Source organism: Sphaeramia orbicularis, chromosome 3, assembly GCF_902148855.1.
Source record: "Sphaeramia orbicularis chromosome 3, fSphaOr1.1, whole genome shotgun sequence".
Classification (NCBI taxonomy): domain Eukaryota; kingdom Metazoa; phylum Chordata; class Actinopteri; order Kurtiformes; family Apogonidae; genus Sphaeramia; species Sphaeramia orbicularis.
This window is the reverse complement of record NC_043959.1, coordinates 48,817,066-48,836,371: the sequence shown is the minus strand read 5'-3', so window position 1 is coordinate 48,836,371 and position 19,306 is coordinate 48,817,066. Positions and strand designations below refer to the sequence as shown.

The window sequence follows — 19,306 nt, the reverse complement described above, 5'->3', positions numbered from 1 at the left end:
TTCATCACAGAGCTGACATGTACAGACAAACATCCATCCACTGTCACATTTTCTGGGATCAGTTAAACTATCTGTGCCTGTCTTTGGACGGTGGAAGGGAATCCACGCAGACACAGAGAGAATATACAAACTACACAGAAAGGAACTAGTTAATGGGTAGGTAGAATGAATGAATGAGTGAATGTAGGAGAGAACAGTTGTTTTTCTGTAAGTGTTAGTCATGTAATGAACTGGTGACACGTCCATGATGCACCCCATCTGCTCCTGATGTCCACTGGGACAGACTCCAACCCACCCATGACCCTCCAGAGAATTAACCGGTTCAGAAAATGAATTAACCTTCACTGTACAATCAGTTTGAAAGACTATTTGGTTCTTATCAAGTGCATGTACATTTGTATTGTATTTTTATCACTTCTTCTTGACTGCTCGTTGGGAATTGGAAAACTGTATCTCTGTTATTTCCTTCCTGTCTCTCAGAGGCCATTAAAAGGAAAAGTGAGAGTGTTGCTGTAACTGATGGCTTCTGCCTTCGGAAGTGGAGGTTGAACCGATGACTGTGACACTGCAGCTCTCACATCTGTATTTTAACAGCCCTATGAGGAGGGACTGACAAAAGATGAACCGCAAGACCTTATTATCTATTAAATCTATACAGGAAACATAGCACAATGATGTCTTTCCAGATATAAGCTAAAAAGAATTTGTGGCTGTAGAAAGGCAAACCACAAGTTTTTTGTGTTATGCATTGTTAGGCAGTTAAATTGGGGGAAAGCAACACACAAAGGTAATCTCAGAAAAATGTAATTCTCACAACATGCAAAAATAACAGATTTTCCATTTCAAGGTACAAAGAAATGAGTGCCAGGAAAGAAGGAAACCAGGCTTTATGAATGGTAGCAGTGATGAATTTGTATAATATAAAAGACACAAATATGGAAAAATAAGAAAGACACTGCGTTTGTTCACAGAGCGATATGTTATTGAAACACTAGTGTCATATTCCAGTACACACAGACACACATGTATTAAAGTGAGTGTTAAAGAGGCACTAACCCATGACTTCATAAGCTTTTTTAACAGAATATTAAATCTGAGTCATCAAGTACTGTGAAACTGACACCTCAGTGTAGTGGCTAAATAAATAACATACATCCTGCTTTTTGCCTTTTTATGGGGATTTTTCATTCTAATTTCATGCATGAAGTATTACAGAATCTTCCCTCTATTCTCTATCATGCTATAAACCACATTCCAGTTGTTTTTTGATTAGAAAATGCTGTTACTCGTACTCATTGAACGTACCTTGGTGCCCGCACAGGCCTGTCCCTTCTTATACTCCTTATGGGACATCCTCTTGTCCAGTTTGCTCCACAGTGCCTTGGCCTTCCAGGAGGTGACCTTTGCCTTCAGGTTACTGTAGAACGTGCTGTTCTCCAAAGGGTCCAGGTCCAGTTTTCTGCACAGAACGTTGAAGGCCTGCAGCGTCCCCTTACAGCTGGAGGCCTGGACCAGGTTTTCAAACAGCTTCCCCACATTATCCTCCTCGGTCTCTCCCATCGTCCCTGGTGCTGCAGTCGAGTGTTTAAAGTGCTGAGGCTCCCGTTCACGTCGGCGCTTTCTGCCAGATGTGGCTACACCCTCAGCTTGGCTCGCTCCGTCATGCCCAGTCTGAAGGAGGCAACACACACACCAGCTGATGTCATTCCATGGCAAAGACTTTTACACACACTGCTTTAGGGAACTAACTTTTTTCTCATACTCTATTATTAGCCTGGCTCTGTTTCTTTGCATTACTTCAACTCATTTTTTTGTTTGCTGTTCCAGTCAACAAGACAAGACAGCTATGTTTTATCTGCTCTGTGACTCCAACTTAACATAATAAACAGTTTTACATTAATGAGGACAGAGCTCTGCACCACTCCTCGATATCTACTGACTAGATTACATTCCATGTAGAGGCAAGGCAGTGAGATAGCACGAGGGAGTCTATGAGCCAGTCTGCTGTCGTCACACAGCTATGTTGTATATTTACTACTTGTGCTTTACAGGGGAATAACTGTGAACCTATAAAAAGCAGTTGTTTGTGGTTCCAGATGGTTCTTATTCATACGAGTCTAAACCAAAAATGTCAACGCCTTTAAGCTTCAATGATGGTTGATCAGACAATTCAACATGAAACTGTAGTACTTTGTTAGCTACAGTAAATCTGGATTCATGCACATTTTTCAGAGGAGCGTCGGACCCCCTGGTGCTCCCTGCCCTGATGTAGAGTCTGCAATAATAATAAAATGATCAGTTTCTCAATTACATGGTGCTGATGGTAATGTTTGGCTATAATTCCTGAATGAAATGACCCCACTCCTACTTCAGATAAGGAGCAGAGGCTTACAAGAAGCACCTGAATGCAGCATGAAACCCTGCCCAAGTTCACTGTAGTCAACGCTGAGTTTTTTCCTGTCATTGTGACAGAAAACTTGATGACAGACAGTGATATGAACTGTCTGTAACCCTTGATGATGTGTGCATGAGTGACATATACGGAAATGTAAATATGTGATTCTTACACGCTGTCTTTAAATCATTTAGCAACAGTTTCCCAACTTAACTTTCTGTAGATAGAATAACCACATCTTCTGTGTTTTTTGTGCTTATGAGGGTCATTTAGGATCATATAGTTACACTGCTAAGTGTCTGTTCTCCATGAAAAATTTATCTAGAACGGCTGCTGGCAAATGTGAACAATGAACGCTGTGTGAATGGGATGGCAATATTTTCTCAAATAACTCTGATCATACACAGCATAGAAACACCCTGATGGCTCTATTGGACATCAGTCCAGAGTATACATGGCCTGTAACTGTGTGATTGTATGTTTTTGTTTTTCTAATGTCCCAAATGGTGCTTCTTTTTTTCATATTTTATGTTTTTTTAATGTAGGTTTTCGAGTTTGTCTTGTTTGGTTGTGATATCATGTGCTGGATTTTTCTGAGGCTTTATGATGGATTGGTTTTTTGTTTCTTTGTTGTATTTTTTATTCATCTTTGCACATTTTTAATATATCTTGCATAAGCTGAATAAAGACTAATATCTGTGTTTCATACACAAAAAGCAGATAAAGCCTTTCTATTCTATATAATTCTGCTGTTGATATTTGATCAAATGCAAAGATTTCTGTGAAACCACTGATGTTTTTCCTCTTATTGCCATCCCAACGCCTACTGTTTGTTTCTTTAAGGCACCTTTCATTCCTGGCATACAGCACTGACCATGAGTGGGTCGACAGGAAAAGTATATTTTTGTGGATTTTGTCACTCGACCCAAAAACCAGACAGGTTTTTTCAGCAATAAAAAGGCCAGTCTTTGAAAAACGGTAACACAAACTCCCGCTAACACTGATTGGATATGATTAGGTATGCATGCTTAATAGTCCACCTTCATATGAGGTACAGTATGTGTTTAATATTCTGACATGCATGCCGTGCCTTCATATGAAAGACACTTAGTAAAACATGTGCTTGTGTTGAGCTGAATCTTTTCTCCAATCAACCATCAAGCATTTTGAAAATCAGGCCAGAAAATCTGTCTGAACTTCAAAGCAAAATGTGGAAATTTTCTGCATTAAGCATGCGTGGGTTTAACGTGGGTGGAGACCACAGCTTCCGTGAGTTTTGGGGGAAGTCTGCCTTTCATATTTTAACGTCCTGTGGAGTGGGATGGGCAGGGACAAAAAAAGGTCATGGTAGCTTTGCAGGATCCCCACAGTAATCCTCCACTGTCACACAGCACCCCGGGGCCTCAGGTGACATTGTGACCGTTTCATCCAACTGTTTGTAGAAAGACTCAGCCTCAGCCAAACCAGAATATTTAGGTGTGGGGTCAAAACAATAATAAAAGGCGTTATTTGATGAGCAGAGTGGGATTATGGGAGTTGTTTCACTAAGACAAGGTTCCAGTTTTATTCCCAAATCACCAAAATACACAAGAAGTTTATTATGCTTTCTTTACAGAACGTCCCAGGTTTGTTTTCAATGTTGGCTGATTTGCATTTGGTGAGATTTTGAATACTGCTTCCACAGCGACTGTCCCTGGTCTAAAATTAGCATATTAATTTGCAAAGATCCTGTTTGCCTGTGTGTTTGCATCCTGTTTTTATGTTGCTTTGTTTTGTTAAGTCAGACAGAGACTCAGCCCATACAGGGCTCCTGCAGGGTTCAAAAAGTGAAATGTAAGACTTTTTTACAACCTATTTATTTGCTTTGTGCAATTCAAGACCTATTCTATGCACTGTCGAGGTGAGAATGATGATCTCAGTATGAATGCAGAACAATACTGGGTGATGTCTGGTGTCTGAAGGTGGCTTTGGACACCAGATATGTTTTACCTACAAAAGGTGTGTAAAGTTTCATATTCATGATTTTCAACAGCCTTCAACCAAGTACTAAATACAATACATTATTTAATAAATAAAAAGATAATTATGATATAAATAAATAAAAAGATGTTTTGTATTTCTGTGTTTAAGGTACTTTGATGTTTACATGTTTATATTTTAACGTTTCTGCTAACAGAGAGCACATTGTGTGTGCTATTTTATTTGTTTTTGTTTTTTTCTAAATAAAACTTAAAATATTTTAGTGTGTGTATAAGTACTTTTTGAACATTTTGAGCATATTTCAACAATACCACGATAATAATGATAACTGTGATAAGTGTGGTCACAATAACCGTGATATGAAATTTTCTTGTCATTACATCTCTACATACATATCGTCTATACACCAATATCTAGTTGTCATTTTTGGAAAAAAAAAAAAAAAGTTTTCTCAGTTATATTCTGATATGATAACCCTCAACTTTAACCTGAGTTTTAATGAATATGTACATGATCAGTTAATGAAATATCGGAAAATACCTGATATACACTTAAAAAAAACAAAATACTGAGGATAATATTACAATAAATGGTGATAAATCACTTAAGAAAGGCCAAATACAGAGAAAAATCCAATTGGGAACTGACACAAAAGTAGCACTGGGTCATTATGGGTTGAATTACTAGAGAAAATGCAGCAAACTTTCCGTTGCCTTAGAAAACACAGTTGAATCTGTGTGAACAGTTTCAACAGGAAGTCTCCTTTTACTACTGGTTCCTAAATGAGGCTCAGTCGTCTTTACTAAGGTGACCCTCCGCCTGTTTCATACACCTTTTTATCTTCAGGAAGCTCTCGTCTCCTGTCGGCCCAGTCCCCTGAGGCCGTCCCCTGCACACAGTCAGTGAGCGTTGCCACGTGGATACCAGAGCCCTGAACTGCTGCATCAGCACGGGACCAACGCTTTACAAACCCTCTGACTAGCTCCACCGACCCACTGCTACTCACACAACCACCTTCACTGTATTTTTCCTCTGTGTCCACGAGCGATGAGCGATGACTGAGACAGACGTGATATACAATGCAGGTGCTTTAATCTTTCAGGCATAGCAAGAGACTGTGATGGGAAAATTGCTGTGTATTCTAGCATGTGGTATGTGGAGTGTTTGGGGCCTTCATAATAACTTCAGAAAAAGCCTCTGTGGAGTCATTTCTTCTGACAGCTGAGTTTAAAGTTAGGTTGAGACAGTGGGATGTAAATGGATAAAAAGGGTCACCCCTCGATAAGACTGAGCTGGCGTTTCAGTGGCAGCTTAGAGGTAGAACTAACTGCCTTTTTTTTTTTTTTCATTGATCCATTTATTCACTTTGCCTCGTATCCTGCCATCTCTGTTTGGCGGAGAGTTCAAATAGACATGTTGACTGCACTTATGCTTTCAAGTCACAGTCCGAGTAAGTGGTAAAAAAGGCGTAATTATTGGAAACATCTGCTGAATAAGTCTGCAGAGACTAATGAAAAGGTACCATTTACTGTCTTCGTAGCCAAGTCAGCGCTCAACACTCAAACTACATTGTCTCAGACAGACAGAGTCCTATGACTTCACCATCTCAGTCTGACAGAATGGAAAGTCAGTTGTGGGCAGACAGAACTAAGCCACAGAACGGCTGTAAAAATACAACTAATGACAGACGAAGCGGAAAGAATACACATACACACACACCATACATCACAGTCGCAGCATATAATGATTTAGAGGATCAAAGACTTTCATACCACGCTTTCAGTTGTTTAGAAATGATCTGATTCACTAAAACAGATAAAGTCAAGTATTAAAGCTGTTACATTTTCAGTTTGTTGTAAATTGTTCTTTTTACTGCGGGAAAATTACCCATCAGTACTGTTTTACTGTAGTGAAAACCCTCCTCATTTCACTGTACACAATGTATTTACATGAGCTGCTGTGCTGGTCTGAGACACATAGAAGGCTTCAGTATCAGTTTTCAGTATTATAGAACAGGAATGGGAAGAATTTGAAAAATGTACCTGTTTTCACCTGGACTACACTGGAAATGAAAAAGAAAAAAAGTAAAACATGCACATACACGCATTCACATTCCTGTGGTGGCATTCCAGTGTGGTGATAGTGCATGTCGGATTTAAGCCAAAATGCGATGCATGTGTTTCATCGTAATCATGAAACATCTAGAGTAAAGGTATCATTTTAGTTTCAGGATAAGTGAGCAGGTGTCAAGAGGAATTTACTGTATATTACAGTTGGGGTTCATTATTATTCATTATAAATACTAACTAATGCCTTTTTCTCCATGACTATATACTTCTGCCAAGGGATGTGCATATAATCACCTTTTGAGGTAGAATCCACAAAGAGCCACGATTTCAATCACAATTTTCATACCTCTTATAAATACAGACAAGTTATAAGCAAATTAACGTAAGTTTCCTGTGAGTTGTTATCTGACTATAGAAACTGACTGATATCTGACGTAAATTATTACAATATGTTGACAATATCTACCTGATGTAAACAAATACATCCATACTATTGTGTACATAGAGGTGCAGTGTTTCCATTGGGACACCTGCATAAGTCTAAAGCGCCTGACTTCCATTTATTTTTCATCATCATTTCTTCTTCGGCTGCAAAATAACACACTGCAGGAGCTCTGCAAGTTAATACAGACAAACACTTTAGTACAGACAGACACTAAACTATCGCAATGAATAGACTGAAATGAAAGATCTGGTCTAGTGATTTTAATGCTACAAAACCATAACATGGTCAGTGCAACACTCTCTGCGCAATACCATAAATACGGGAATAAGCAGGCCATTTAAAGGGGTCATATTTTGCTAAACCCACTTTTATTAGTCTTTGGTACATTTATTTGTGTATTTGGACCCTAGCAGTTCATAAAGTTTGAATTTGAACCCTCCAGGTTCTGCAAAGCTGTCTTTATATTTATTTAGGCAAAAACTGAGTGGATTTCTACAACTTGTTTCAATTCCTGCTAAATTTGTTAGGTTTTATAACTACTTGTATCACAGCATTTACACACATATAAGGTCAAGACATTTCTCCGAGTACGCCATAATTGTTTGTCAGCAGCAGCAGTTGTAATAAAAACTGAAAATATGTCCAAACTTTGAGCCAGTTGCCTAAAATGTTCAGTTGTTGGTTGTACTAATGAGCACAAGCAGCTGAACGGAATGGTCAACAACCTGGGGGGTGGGGGGTGGGGGGTGAAGTGGCTCATGTGCATTTAAAGGGCCAGCGCTCAAAAACACCTTTCTGGTGTCATTACTCAGAAATAGGGTTGAAGATAGACCTGTGAAGTTTAATTAATGAAGAATTCAGACCCAAGCAGAGCATTTAGGGCTGCCATGGCTCAGATGGTAGAGTGGGTCAGCCAACAACTGAAGGGTTGGTGGTTCGAATCCCGCTCTGTCCATGTGCTGTTGTGTCCTTGGGCAAGACACTTCACCCTCCTTGCCTCTAGTGCTACTACTCACACTGGTGTATGAATGCGTATGAATGTTTGGTGGTGGTCGGAGGTGCAGATTGGCAGCCACACTTCTGTCAGTCTGCCCCAGGGCAGCTATGGATACAGATGTAGTTGACCACCACCAGAGTGAGAATGTGTGAGTGAGTGAATAATGGATCCTCTGTACACGCTTTGAGTATGCGTTCATAGAAAAGCGCTATATAAATCTAATCCATTATAATTATTATTATTATTATTATTATTATTATTATTATTATTATTATTATTATTATTATTATTATTGTTGTTATTCATTTACAGTTTATGTAGACCACAGGGAAATGTTTTAAAATGCATAATTCCATTTTAAAACAGCTAAATATCACTCCTTTAAAAGAAATGTCAACTGAGAAGCAAAGTTCTGACAACGCTGCTATCTATTTTTATTGACATGATGTGATCTGTCTGAAAAGTAGATGATGTACCCAAATAAAAGCAATCCCAGTTTATAATCTACTACAACAATAACTCTATCTATCTATCTATCTATCTATCTATCTATCTATCTATCTATCTATCTATCTATCTATCTATCTATCTATCTATCTATCTATCTATCTATCTATCTATCTATCTATCTATCTATCTATCTATCTATCTATCTATCTATCTATCTATCTATCTATCTATCTATCTATCTATCTATCTGTCTGTCTGTCTGTCTGTCTGTCTGTCTATCTATCTATCTATATCTATCTTTCTATCTATCTATCTATTATAAGACTGTGTTCACACTACAAGTTTTTATATTAGAAGGATGGAGCTCCAAGAGCCTTTATTTAAATTTTTTTCTACTGTAACATCAAAAAATGTTAAGATTTTAAAATATAAACATTTAGACTATCTAACCTCCCAGAAGTGACCATATGAATATCAGCTCCTGCGTAAATAGAGCATTATTTTGACAACTACATTCCCAGCGGAAAATGGAAAATGACTAAATGAAACTGTACAGGCACTGAACCAAGCGTCAAACCAGTGACACAATGTTTCTGCAGAGTGCATAGTTTCAGGCTATCACAAAACAATAGGAAGCTGACAACACAAGGGAAACATTGGAAGTGCTGGGAAATGAACATACTGTAGCATAGCCAGCCAGTAACAGTAATTAGAGACCGGACTGAAGAAAACCAGGAAGGAACCCTCTGCAGACCTGATAAGCACGCTGTGTGCCTCGGAAAACTGTGTGGACTTCACACCGACTCTGCCCTTCACCAGGCCCCAGAGCCCCATGGTATTATCTCAGCTCAATGAAATCTGGCTGCATGTTGAGGCAGCGGTGCCAGAGCGAAAGATCTGTCATGAGCAAGGTAGAAACACTGGCAGGAGGCAGTAAAAGTCAGTCATCTTCAGAGGAGAAAACTGTTAATTTAGTCAAACAGGAGTGGGCTGGTGAAGCGTCAGGGCCAGGGTCTAGAGGCCCGTCTGGCTCAGGAGGTGTGTTCAGCACATGGCTGCTTTGGAGAATGATTTATCTGGACATGCTGAGCACAGAGATACGTCTGCCCGGCTACTACATGGACAATTCATTTCACCAATTATTCTCATCCAAGCATCTCAGTCTCCCCCTCATTTGTTGAATGAATTAATTGAATTAACTGAATTTAGTGAGTTTGTATAATGCAGTGAATGTGATACGAAAGATTTTTGAATATATGACATTTTATTAACCCATAAAGACTCAAACAACCACCGGTGACCAAAAGCATCTGTTGATCTAAACTGTTTAATACCTGTCGATCCACTAATCCTATTAATACATGTAAATAAGTGGTGTAAAATGCAGTTTGTCATCTTTTCATGGTCACCAGATATGATCCATTTGGACCTTCAGAGGCTCTGTAGTGAAAGTGGAAACACCATCAACTTCTACAATATTGATTCACCAGAAAAAAACATGTAGTTGATAAATGACAGCAGATGGAGATGCTTGGTTTATGTTCAGTTAATGATATATTTTACTGAAAAAGTCACTTTTTATGCAATTTTCTCTGTTTTTAATATAATATCCCTCAACTTTATTCTGGGCTTTAATGAACATCTACATGATCAGTGAATTAAATATAGGAAAATACATGATTTACACTGAAGAAACACAAAATACAGAGGATAATATTAAACTAAATGGTGATAAATCACTTAAGAAAAGTCAAATATGGAGAAAAAACTATTTTGGAACTGCCACAAAAGTAGCACTGGGTCTGTATGGGTTAAATGATGCATTTTAGAAGCACTTACACAAACGGCCTGCGAGCCAAAACCAGCCTGCCAAAGGATCCAATCCAGCAAAATCCAATTTGCAAAGTGCAGAAATTACACAGAAGATGGTCAAGGGTGTCCAACTAATTTTAGCTCAGGGGTGACATACAGCCCAATATGATCTCAAGTGGGTCAGACCAGTAAAATAATAGCATAACAACCAATAAATAATGACAAACTGACTGTTACCAAATGTTTTATGCCATTTTTGATCCACTGCGATCCAAGTCTAATTTGCAAAGTGCAAAAATTACACAGAAGACATTAACAGTCATGGCTGTCACTCAGTCCTGATGAGGTGTTTTGATCATAAAGTTACATACTATATTTTTCAGTTCCAGATGCCTGTTACTAAATGTTTTGTGTATTTGTAGATTCACTGTGATCTGTTAGTTGTAATGTACATCTGTAAATATGCTGAGGCAGAACATTGTTAGAATTGCAGTTATTTTCCTTCAAATTTCATGGTTGTTTAGGTTATTCAATTGTGTGGAAAAAATAGTTTGTTTTACCTTTTTTTTTACAGTGAAACCACAAGACATTTGGAGTTGATGTTATTTATACGATATTATTTTATTATTTTACTGGTCCGATCCACCCCTGTAATAAAATGAGTTTAACACCCATGGTTTGGAAGCACAAGACAAAAGCGTAAACTCTTGCTGCATCTCAATTTATAAACTTCCTTATTTACACCCTGTTTTGATTGCTTCACACTGTCACTTATGTCTCAATGCACTGTAGTAAAAACAGCTGATTTTTTAGGTATTTTCATGTAGAAATGCTCCACGTTACAGTTTTAAGTGCAACAAAACCAAAACCTGATGCTCCCAACTGACTGGCACTTCAAATATCCTTATTCACAGGGGGCACAGTGAAGGTTTAGGCGACAGAAATACCGCCTGGCAGGAATAGAAGTTTGGGTAAGCCAACAATCAGCAACGCCAGACTCAAAATAGACAAGTGTCACATTACAGAAGAAAACAACACATGACCTGACGAGATATCAACAGGACAGGAACCTGTAAACAAGAAGAAACCAGCTGCATTAAATGATTCCAAAGGTCAACCTGCTGACGGTCACGTTCTGGGGTCATTTCCATCGAACTGTTTCTGTGGTGAAACAGTGAAAAATAGAGAAGAACAGAGGGAGATGATTTGACTTTTCAAGCAGCCTGTTGACTGATCTTCAGACGCCGCCTTTCCAAACTGTTCCTGCGGTGTTGGTCTGGTTTCCTGTCCAGATCAAAGCGCCGTGGAGAGTCACCTCAAAGATGTGTGTGAAACACTTCAGTGTGCTGCCTTCACGGCCAGAAGGAACCTGTTAGGACCATCAGGGGGTTTATTTACTGCTGCAAAAGCCCTCTTATGTCCTTCTCTGTGTGTGACATCTACCTGTGGTATGGACCGTCTGCTGATGGCTACGTTAGGTCACACTGTGTCTGTTTTGTTTTGGACAAAAAGAACAACCCTCCCCACCTACTGTATCTCAGAGACTTCCCACTCTGATCCCTGGACACATGTGTCCATTTTATGGTGTGGAACAAGGAAGGAAACATATTGTAGAGAGGAAGGAGAAAGTTTACAACGCCTCCCCTCCAATAATGACTGCAAGCTTCCACACGGTCCCTTGTTGAATCCTAGAAATGTTTACTTCATGTTCATCCACAGCATAAGAAAACACCCATAAAGATCCAGTGCTAGTTTTGTGTCAGCTAGTTTTGTGTCAGTTCCCAAATGAATGTTTCTCTCTATTTAACCTTTCTTGAGTGGTATATCACAATTCATTAGTATATTATCCTCTGTATTTGCATGTTTCACTGTAAATCGTGTATTTTCCTATATTTAATTTCCCATATTTAATTTAGATATTCACAAAAACTCAACAAAAATTCAAAGGTTATTATAGCAAAACGGAGAACTGAAGAAAAACTGATTTTTTCAGTAAAATAGATCATTAACTGAACATAAAACCAATTGTCTCCATCCACTGTCATTGATCCAACTCCATTGGTTTTACTGGTGAATCAATGTTGTAGAAGATGACGGTGTTTCCACGTTCACTACGCAGCCTCTGAACGTCCAAATGGGTCATATCTGATGACCATGGAAAGATGACAAACTGCATTTTACACTAATTATTTGCATGTATTGATAGGATTAGTGGATCAAAAAGTATTAAACAGTTAGATCAGTTGATGCTTTTGGTCGATGGTGGATGTTTGGGTCCTTATGGGTTAAGATTGAATGCATAGGAAATAAGTAAGGAAACAACATCTATCATAAAGTTTATCTTGTTTTCGTTGTGGATATATCATCCAATAACAAACCAACAACAGTCATGGCTCAAGCCTAAACCTTTCTCATCACTGAACCTCTCTAAAACATGTTTTTTATATCATTCTGGTCTGATTTATTCAGTATTTCTACTTGAGCTCAACATCTAAACTCATTCACAAACTGGAATACTCTTCAAAGCAGCATCAGTACAAGTTTTTTCTCCATTAAATTTTCCTCTGAAGTTAGGACAACATTCTCTTAGTCTGAAAACATCTTTATATGTTGCCAACAAAGGATATTATGTCTTGCTTCAACCATTATTTATACCAGATCCATGGCCTTTAAACATAGCATTAGTGTTTTACCCTCATGCCTCTATTGTTTTGGAGATAGGACTACTCGTTAACTGTAGATACCAAACTGACCAGTTGAAAACGTCTCAATTTCTCAGAACTGTGCAGATACACACACACACACACACACACACACACAGATGCTCTGAGACCCTCCAGTATTATGACATAGATTACCCCTCTATCCTGTACTAAATTCAAAAATAATTCAGTTTCCTGGTGCGTCCACACATACTGCGTCATGTTTCTTTTAAAACTCTTCTTCACTTGTTGTAACATCCGTCAACATCTGGGGTTTTCTGTTCATGCGACTCTTGTGGAAAAAGGTTTTTCCATTGAAATTTTGAGCAATATATCAATTTCACTATGGCCAAAAAACCACCTCTTGCCAGTGCAAAAACTTTTCATCAAAAAACGAGATTTTTGGCGAAATTTAAGTTTTTCTCCATTAGGCAAATCTTTATGCGCAAGTTATATTCGCACAATTTGAGGGTCAATGGAAAAGCAACTATTGATTGATATTATTGTAAAGACATTTAACATCACACCATCCAGCTCTAATTGATCAAAAATTGCTCAATTTGTTCACTTTTCATTTCCACTAACTATATTGATTCCTTTAAGACTCCTGTATCCATCGATCAGCCTAGAGATCAATACGCTCAATAAAGCTTTATGATCATACATGAGCTAATATTTTCAGCACTCCTCAACCTAAAAGTATCAACAGGTGATAAAACTGACAGAAGTGAGAGTGTTATGTGTTCTGAAGTCTTTGCTACATTCACTACATTCAAATCAAGGTAATTAACATAATATTAAAACACAGTATGATGAATGACACTTTAGAAATGGAGGGTCCTGTGCAGCTTTGTGTGATGTTTTTATCTCCACACACTGTTGTTAAGTTAAACTTCCTTAAAGCTGGTAATTACAAACTAAAAACAAAAGCAGACAAAGAGGCTTCTGAAGTGACGCTCAGGCTGTTGGACAGGCGACTGTTAGAAAAATCAGGAAGTTTGTATGTAAATGTGACCTGAATTATTTTGTCTTTGTGTTGGAGTAAAGTCAGGATACTAGTTATATTTCATCCTGTGATGTTTGTATGCTCTCTTCGCTCCAAAGTGAGGGTGTGTGAAGAGCATGAATCACAGTTAAACCTATGATCATTGTGCATGTTCACAATGTGAGACTTAAAGGTATTTGGCAAAACAATGTGTTTAACAAAGCATTGGCCCAAAGGCAGCTTATCTGCAAGAGGAACACACAGTTTACCATTTGTTTTCATACATTTTACAACCAGTGTTCCCTCAGTGTTCATTTTGTAGCTGTGGAAACCTGTCTATAAAGTAGAGACATACATGTAAACTAGAAACGTACAGATTTCACAGCAGGGATACTGGTGGTGTTTTTTTGTTTTTTTTGTCAATACTTGTCTCTAATAGAGGCTTCGCAACTGGAGAAACAGACTTCAAATGAGAAAATTAGCTAAAAAAAAATAAAATAAAAAAAAAGTACCTTACATTATTGAGGCATTTATTACAATGGTCTACTTTTTTTTTTTTTTTTAATGATCTGCCTCAGAGATGAAATGTGCTAAATCTTACATACTTTTATAACTCTGAATTGGAAAACTAATGATAAAAGTGTTGGTTAGCTGATGTTTTCAACGTATATGATAAAGTGATATAACTCATTGATATTAGTTTAGGTACTTTTATACAATAGCTTTATAAATGTTCCACTATAAAGAACCTGTAAAGTGAATGTATTGTAAGGTGCAGACACTGTTTTGAAGTAGATCCAGTAGCTCTGAGAAAAATACTCCTTTTGAGTCAAACCTGTTCTCTCATTAATTCACAGAATTTCACATTTTGACCCAAGACTGTATCTTGGAAACTACAGGCAACCAATATTTTTGACGTAATTTTTCTTTATTAGTTACTCTAACTTTGTAAAATGTCACTCACTACCTTTACTCTGGAGGCATTTCACTTGTAGACCAGTTCTGACTGTCATTTAAGGCTGTTGCAGGACTGTTACTTTCTCTATCTGATCAAATGTAAAAATGGTTAAAAAAAAAACAAAAACAAAAAAAAAACATGATGTCCTCAAATTGGAACACTTAATAAGTTGCATTTTTTTCTACACAAGCCGATCAAGGTAGTTGGTTGATTTCATTGTCCTGAGCCTGTTTAGTTGGTGATCATGAGTTTCACTCATTCATTCATTCATTCATTCATTCATTCATTCATTTTCTCAACTCATGATTAGTATATTAGCCTTTAAATTCACTGTTTCTGCTGCTCATGCACCACCAGTTTAACTGTTACTGTTGCTGCATACTGTGAAATTTTGTACATATTAAGAATTTTCCCCAGAAGGAGAGGCATGGGGTATTATTTTTGGTTTGGTTTATTTGTGTGTTTGTTTGTTTCGTTGTTTGCTAACATTCTACCAGCAAAACCATTGGTTGAATTCATACCATATTGGGTTTATAGACTTCCAGTGACCCAGAACAGATCTGATTACATTTTGGGAAAAGTAGGTCAAAGTTCAAAATTTTTTATGAATTTTTAAAATCTTTTTTTTTTTTCCATTTACTTATAATGGGCGAAATTTCACATGTCTGTAGCAGCAAAACTATTGGTTGAATTCATACCAAATTGGGTTTATAGATTGCCAGTGAGCCAGAATAGATGCGATTACATTTTGAGAAAAGTAGGTCAAAGATACATTTTTTAATGAATTTTTTTTATATCTTTTTTTCTCTCATCTACTTAAAATGGGCGCAATTTCACATGTCTATAAAAACATCAATTTTGTGTCTGTTTATTTCAGGCTATTGATATGCTGACATCACCACATGTATAGACATGATGACATTGGCTGGACTGATGTCAAAATAAGCTACAATACGTACGAGGAGCCAGGTTGGTTGTGCCTGGCACCACTTTTATTATTTTTTTAAAAATCTTTTTTAATTTCATTTTTTTGCATATTTTTTATGGTAGTTTTATTGTGCCCTACTTACCGTCTATATATTCTATATTCTATTTTATTCTTTATCTTTCTTATGCTACAAACTGAGACTTGGGTAAGTATATTTTGTTCTATCATGTACCATTGATCGAATGACAACAAAACTGAGTCTGAGTCTGAAATTGAACTGTTCTAGTACTTTTCTAGTATCACGCTAATGCTATCCATTCCTAAACTATATGTACTGTTTATCTAATACTATATTTTTACCATTATAGCCTCTTATTGAAACTAACACTCAAACAGCAGGAGACAAACCTGAATAACTGCCCAAACAGCTGTATTAAAATAACAGTAAATGAACTTACTGAGATGTAACTTCCACCCAGATGAAACCTTCGTGGCTGTAGCTGAATGTTTACACGCTGAGAGTTTGTTAATCTCTACGAGAATAAATCACATTCACCATCAGTATCTGGGCCAGAGACCAGACACGACATACTGAAGCCTGTTTAGATGTTCGCACATTCACTGACAGAGTTACTTTGCAACACTCTGAATCAGGAGACAACTATTGTAAAACACACAGGAAATAATTGCTCATACGGCAGAAGGAGAAGTACAGCTGTTTTAAAAATGTTGCAGAACACATCATGCATCAACAAGACATGAATCATACCAGACTGACTGCTCATGCACTGTGTTGAAATGTACTAAAAGAGTGAACTGGAAAACTCCAAATTATTCTGCTTTTCCCTCTGTGATCTGTTTTCTCTTATCATTGTGTCCCGTTTCATCAGTCGCCCCATGTTTATCAAAGGTTCAGCCTGTATTTGATCAGTAGCAGTTGCTGAATATTAACCTGCAGTAACAGCAAAAACATTAACATACACTTCCATGGGGCTCATTCAGCAGAGCAGCCTGCCGACACCACACCTCTCTTTATAATGCAGTTTGTGTCAGTGCAGCTCCAAAGACAGGCCAAAGGCTATTTACAGTGTGGAAGCTGCTGAGCAGGTGGAGTAAGCCTGAAAAGAATTAAAACGCAGCGCTGAGGTCATTAACTTGTACTGACAGGACTGCTGTAGGGTTAGGAGTATGATTTAAAACAAAAAAAGGTTTGGTGAGGGACAACTGTAACCCAGATTGATCTGATTTGACTCTTTGTGTCTTCTGAAAGGACGTCATTCCTGTTCTGAATGGATTTTCTATGAGTGACGGTTGAAAAGCAGCTACACAAGAACCTCATGTACAGTGAAAACTGATTTATGGAGCTGTGGAAGCATGTACATCAGCAGACCAGAAATACACTTAGAACAAGTTATAGGACATAGTTTCAGCAAAGTTATGTTAATTTCAATTTAGTAAAAGTTTCAGTTTTGCTTTTAGGTTAGTTTACCTACTCATAGTTTTGCAAAAACATGTCTGGGAAAAAGTTAAACAAGTACGAGTAGTTTTATGTGTTAGATAGAATACATACTTTGTCTTTTTAATTTTTAATTCTACTTCTCTTTTTAATCTAACTTATTTTTAGCTATTTACACTCTGTATTTATTTATTTATTGTTGCTGTTTCTGTGGAGTGGTGATCATATTTTGAATTAATAAATAAATCAATTAAAAATTAATAAAATCTATCTATCTATCTATCTATCTATCTATCTATCTATCTATCTATCTATCTATCTATCTATCTATCTATCTATCTATCTATCTATCTATCTATCTATCTATCTATCTATCTAATTACAGGAGCAAAAGGGCAAACACCTACTTCTACCTCCTACCTACTGCACCTACTACCTCAGCTTTAAAGGAGTGATATTTTGCTGTTTTTAAATGGAATTATGCATTTGAAAACATTTCCCTGTGGTCTACATAAACTGTAAATGCTATGCTTGGGTCTGAATTCTTCATTGATTCAACTCCACAGGTCCATCTTCAACCATATTTCTGAGTAATGACACCAGAAAGGTCATTTTGAGCGCTGGCCCTTTAAATGCACATGACCCCACCCCCTCCAGGTTGTTGACTGTGCTGCTCTGTCCCGTTCAGCCACTTAAGTTCATTAATACAACCAACAACTGAACATTTTAGGTAATCGGCTCAAAGTTTGGGCATATTTTCAGTATTCAGGACTACAACCACTGCTGCTGACAAACAATTATGGTGTACTCAGAGAAATGTTCATCAGAAGTCTTAACCTTATATGTGCAAATCTTGTGATGTAACTAGTTAAAAAACATAACAAATTAAGCAGGAACTGAAACAGGTTGTAGAAATCCACTCAATTTTTTGCTAAAATGAATATAAAGATAGTTCTGCAGCATCTGAAGGGTTCAAATTCAAACTTTTTGAACTATTAGGGTCCACAAATACACAAATAAATGAACCAAAGATTAATAAAAGGGGGTTTAACAAAATATGACCCCTTTAAATTCAACAAGGACTAAAGGCCCCTTTTCCGTCTTGTCTTTATGAATTAACTTTGACAATAAACAATAGACAAGCCTGTGGTGTTTTTTGAGAACCTCTTTCAGTCTAAAACTGTGGAAAAGCTGTTGTATGTTTCTGTTGTAATGATACGTTGGCTTTTGATCTTGTCAACCTAAGTTCTTTTAAGTAGGATTTAGTTTCTTTGTGTTTGCGGTTTACAGTGTTGTGGAAAGAGAAATTAGAAGAGGACATGTTTTGAGAATACTGCTGAAAATACAAGGTGTGGACAAGACATTTATTTAGGCCTGAATGAAAAGTTATGGTGATAATCTCTGCCTTATTAAGTGATGTTTTCTGTTGTTTTTTTTTTAATACTGTCAAAAAAATATTCCTCACATTAGAATTTTTTTGGCTTTACTGAACTGGGGTGAGTGGTTTCAAGTAAAGGCAAAATCAAACATGTTTTGAGGTTTAATTTACCCAGAATTCAAGGGAAATTGCTACTATCTAACCCTATCTATACTTCTGAGGTGAGGTACCAGAAGATACTAGGGTTTTGTCACATCATTAATTTATCAGCCATTTGGTTCATTGTGCCTTTTTAACACTGTTTTCACTGTTTTTAATCTGAGGAGCCAAAAAGTCTACAATCCTGCCTGGAACTAATTACAGAGTTCAATTAACACTGATAATATTTGCTTAAAATGATGATCTAGAGTCAGAGGATATAAATGAGCTATATTTATTTTTTGTATATTATTTCCATGAAGTGAGTAATAACTAGTATTAGAATATGTTAAAATGTGAGAAAACATCAGATTAGCAGCATTAAAAGTGTCTTAATTTCCCTCAGTATATCAGTAAATACATGTTTCTTTGTCAGTAAATACATGTCTCTTCGCTTCAAAAATGAACCCTTTCATGCATAGTGGTCACTACAGTGGACAGTTCTTCTGCAGGTGTTCTCTTGTATATTCATGGGTTTTGTTGTTTTAGTTCCATATCAACCAACACAGTGGACACTTATGCATCATCTCATAAACTGCAATTCATACCATCA

At 37.2% G+C, this 19,306-nt stretch overlaps 1 protein-coding gene across 7 annotated transcripts in view; it reads right to left on the bottom strand.

Annotated features, from left to right (window-relative positions):
* mical2a (microtubule associated monooxygenase, calponin and LIM domain containing 2a) overlaps positions 1-19,306 on the bottom strand; it is a 69,320-nt gene that overhangs the window by 48,670 nt on the left and 1,344 nt on the right. For 6 of the 7 annotated variants that reach the window (XM_030130826.1, XM_030130827.1, XM_030130823.1 and 3 more), the window contains exon 2: positions 1,306-1,671. In XM_030130826.1, the coding sequence (XP_029986686.1) occupies positions 1,306-1,560 (255 nt within the window). In that variant the 5' untranslated portion in view covers positions 1,561-1,671. Of the gene's footprint in view, positions 1-1,305; positions 1,672-16,179; positions 17,256-19,306 lie in introns of those variants that run through there. The other variant, XM_030130824.1, reaches the window with a different exon arrangement.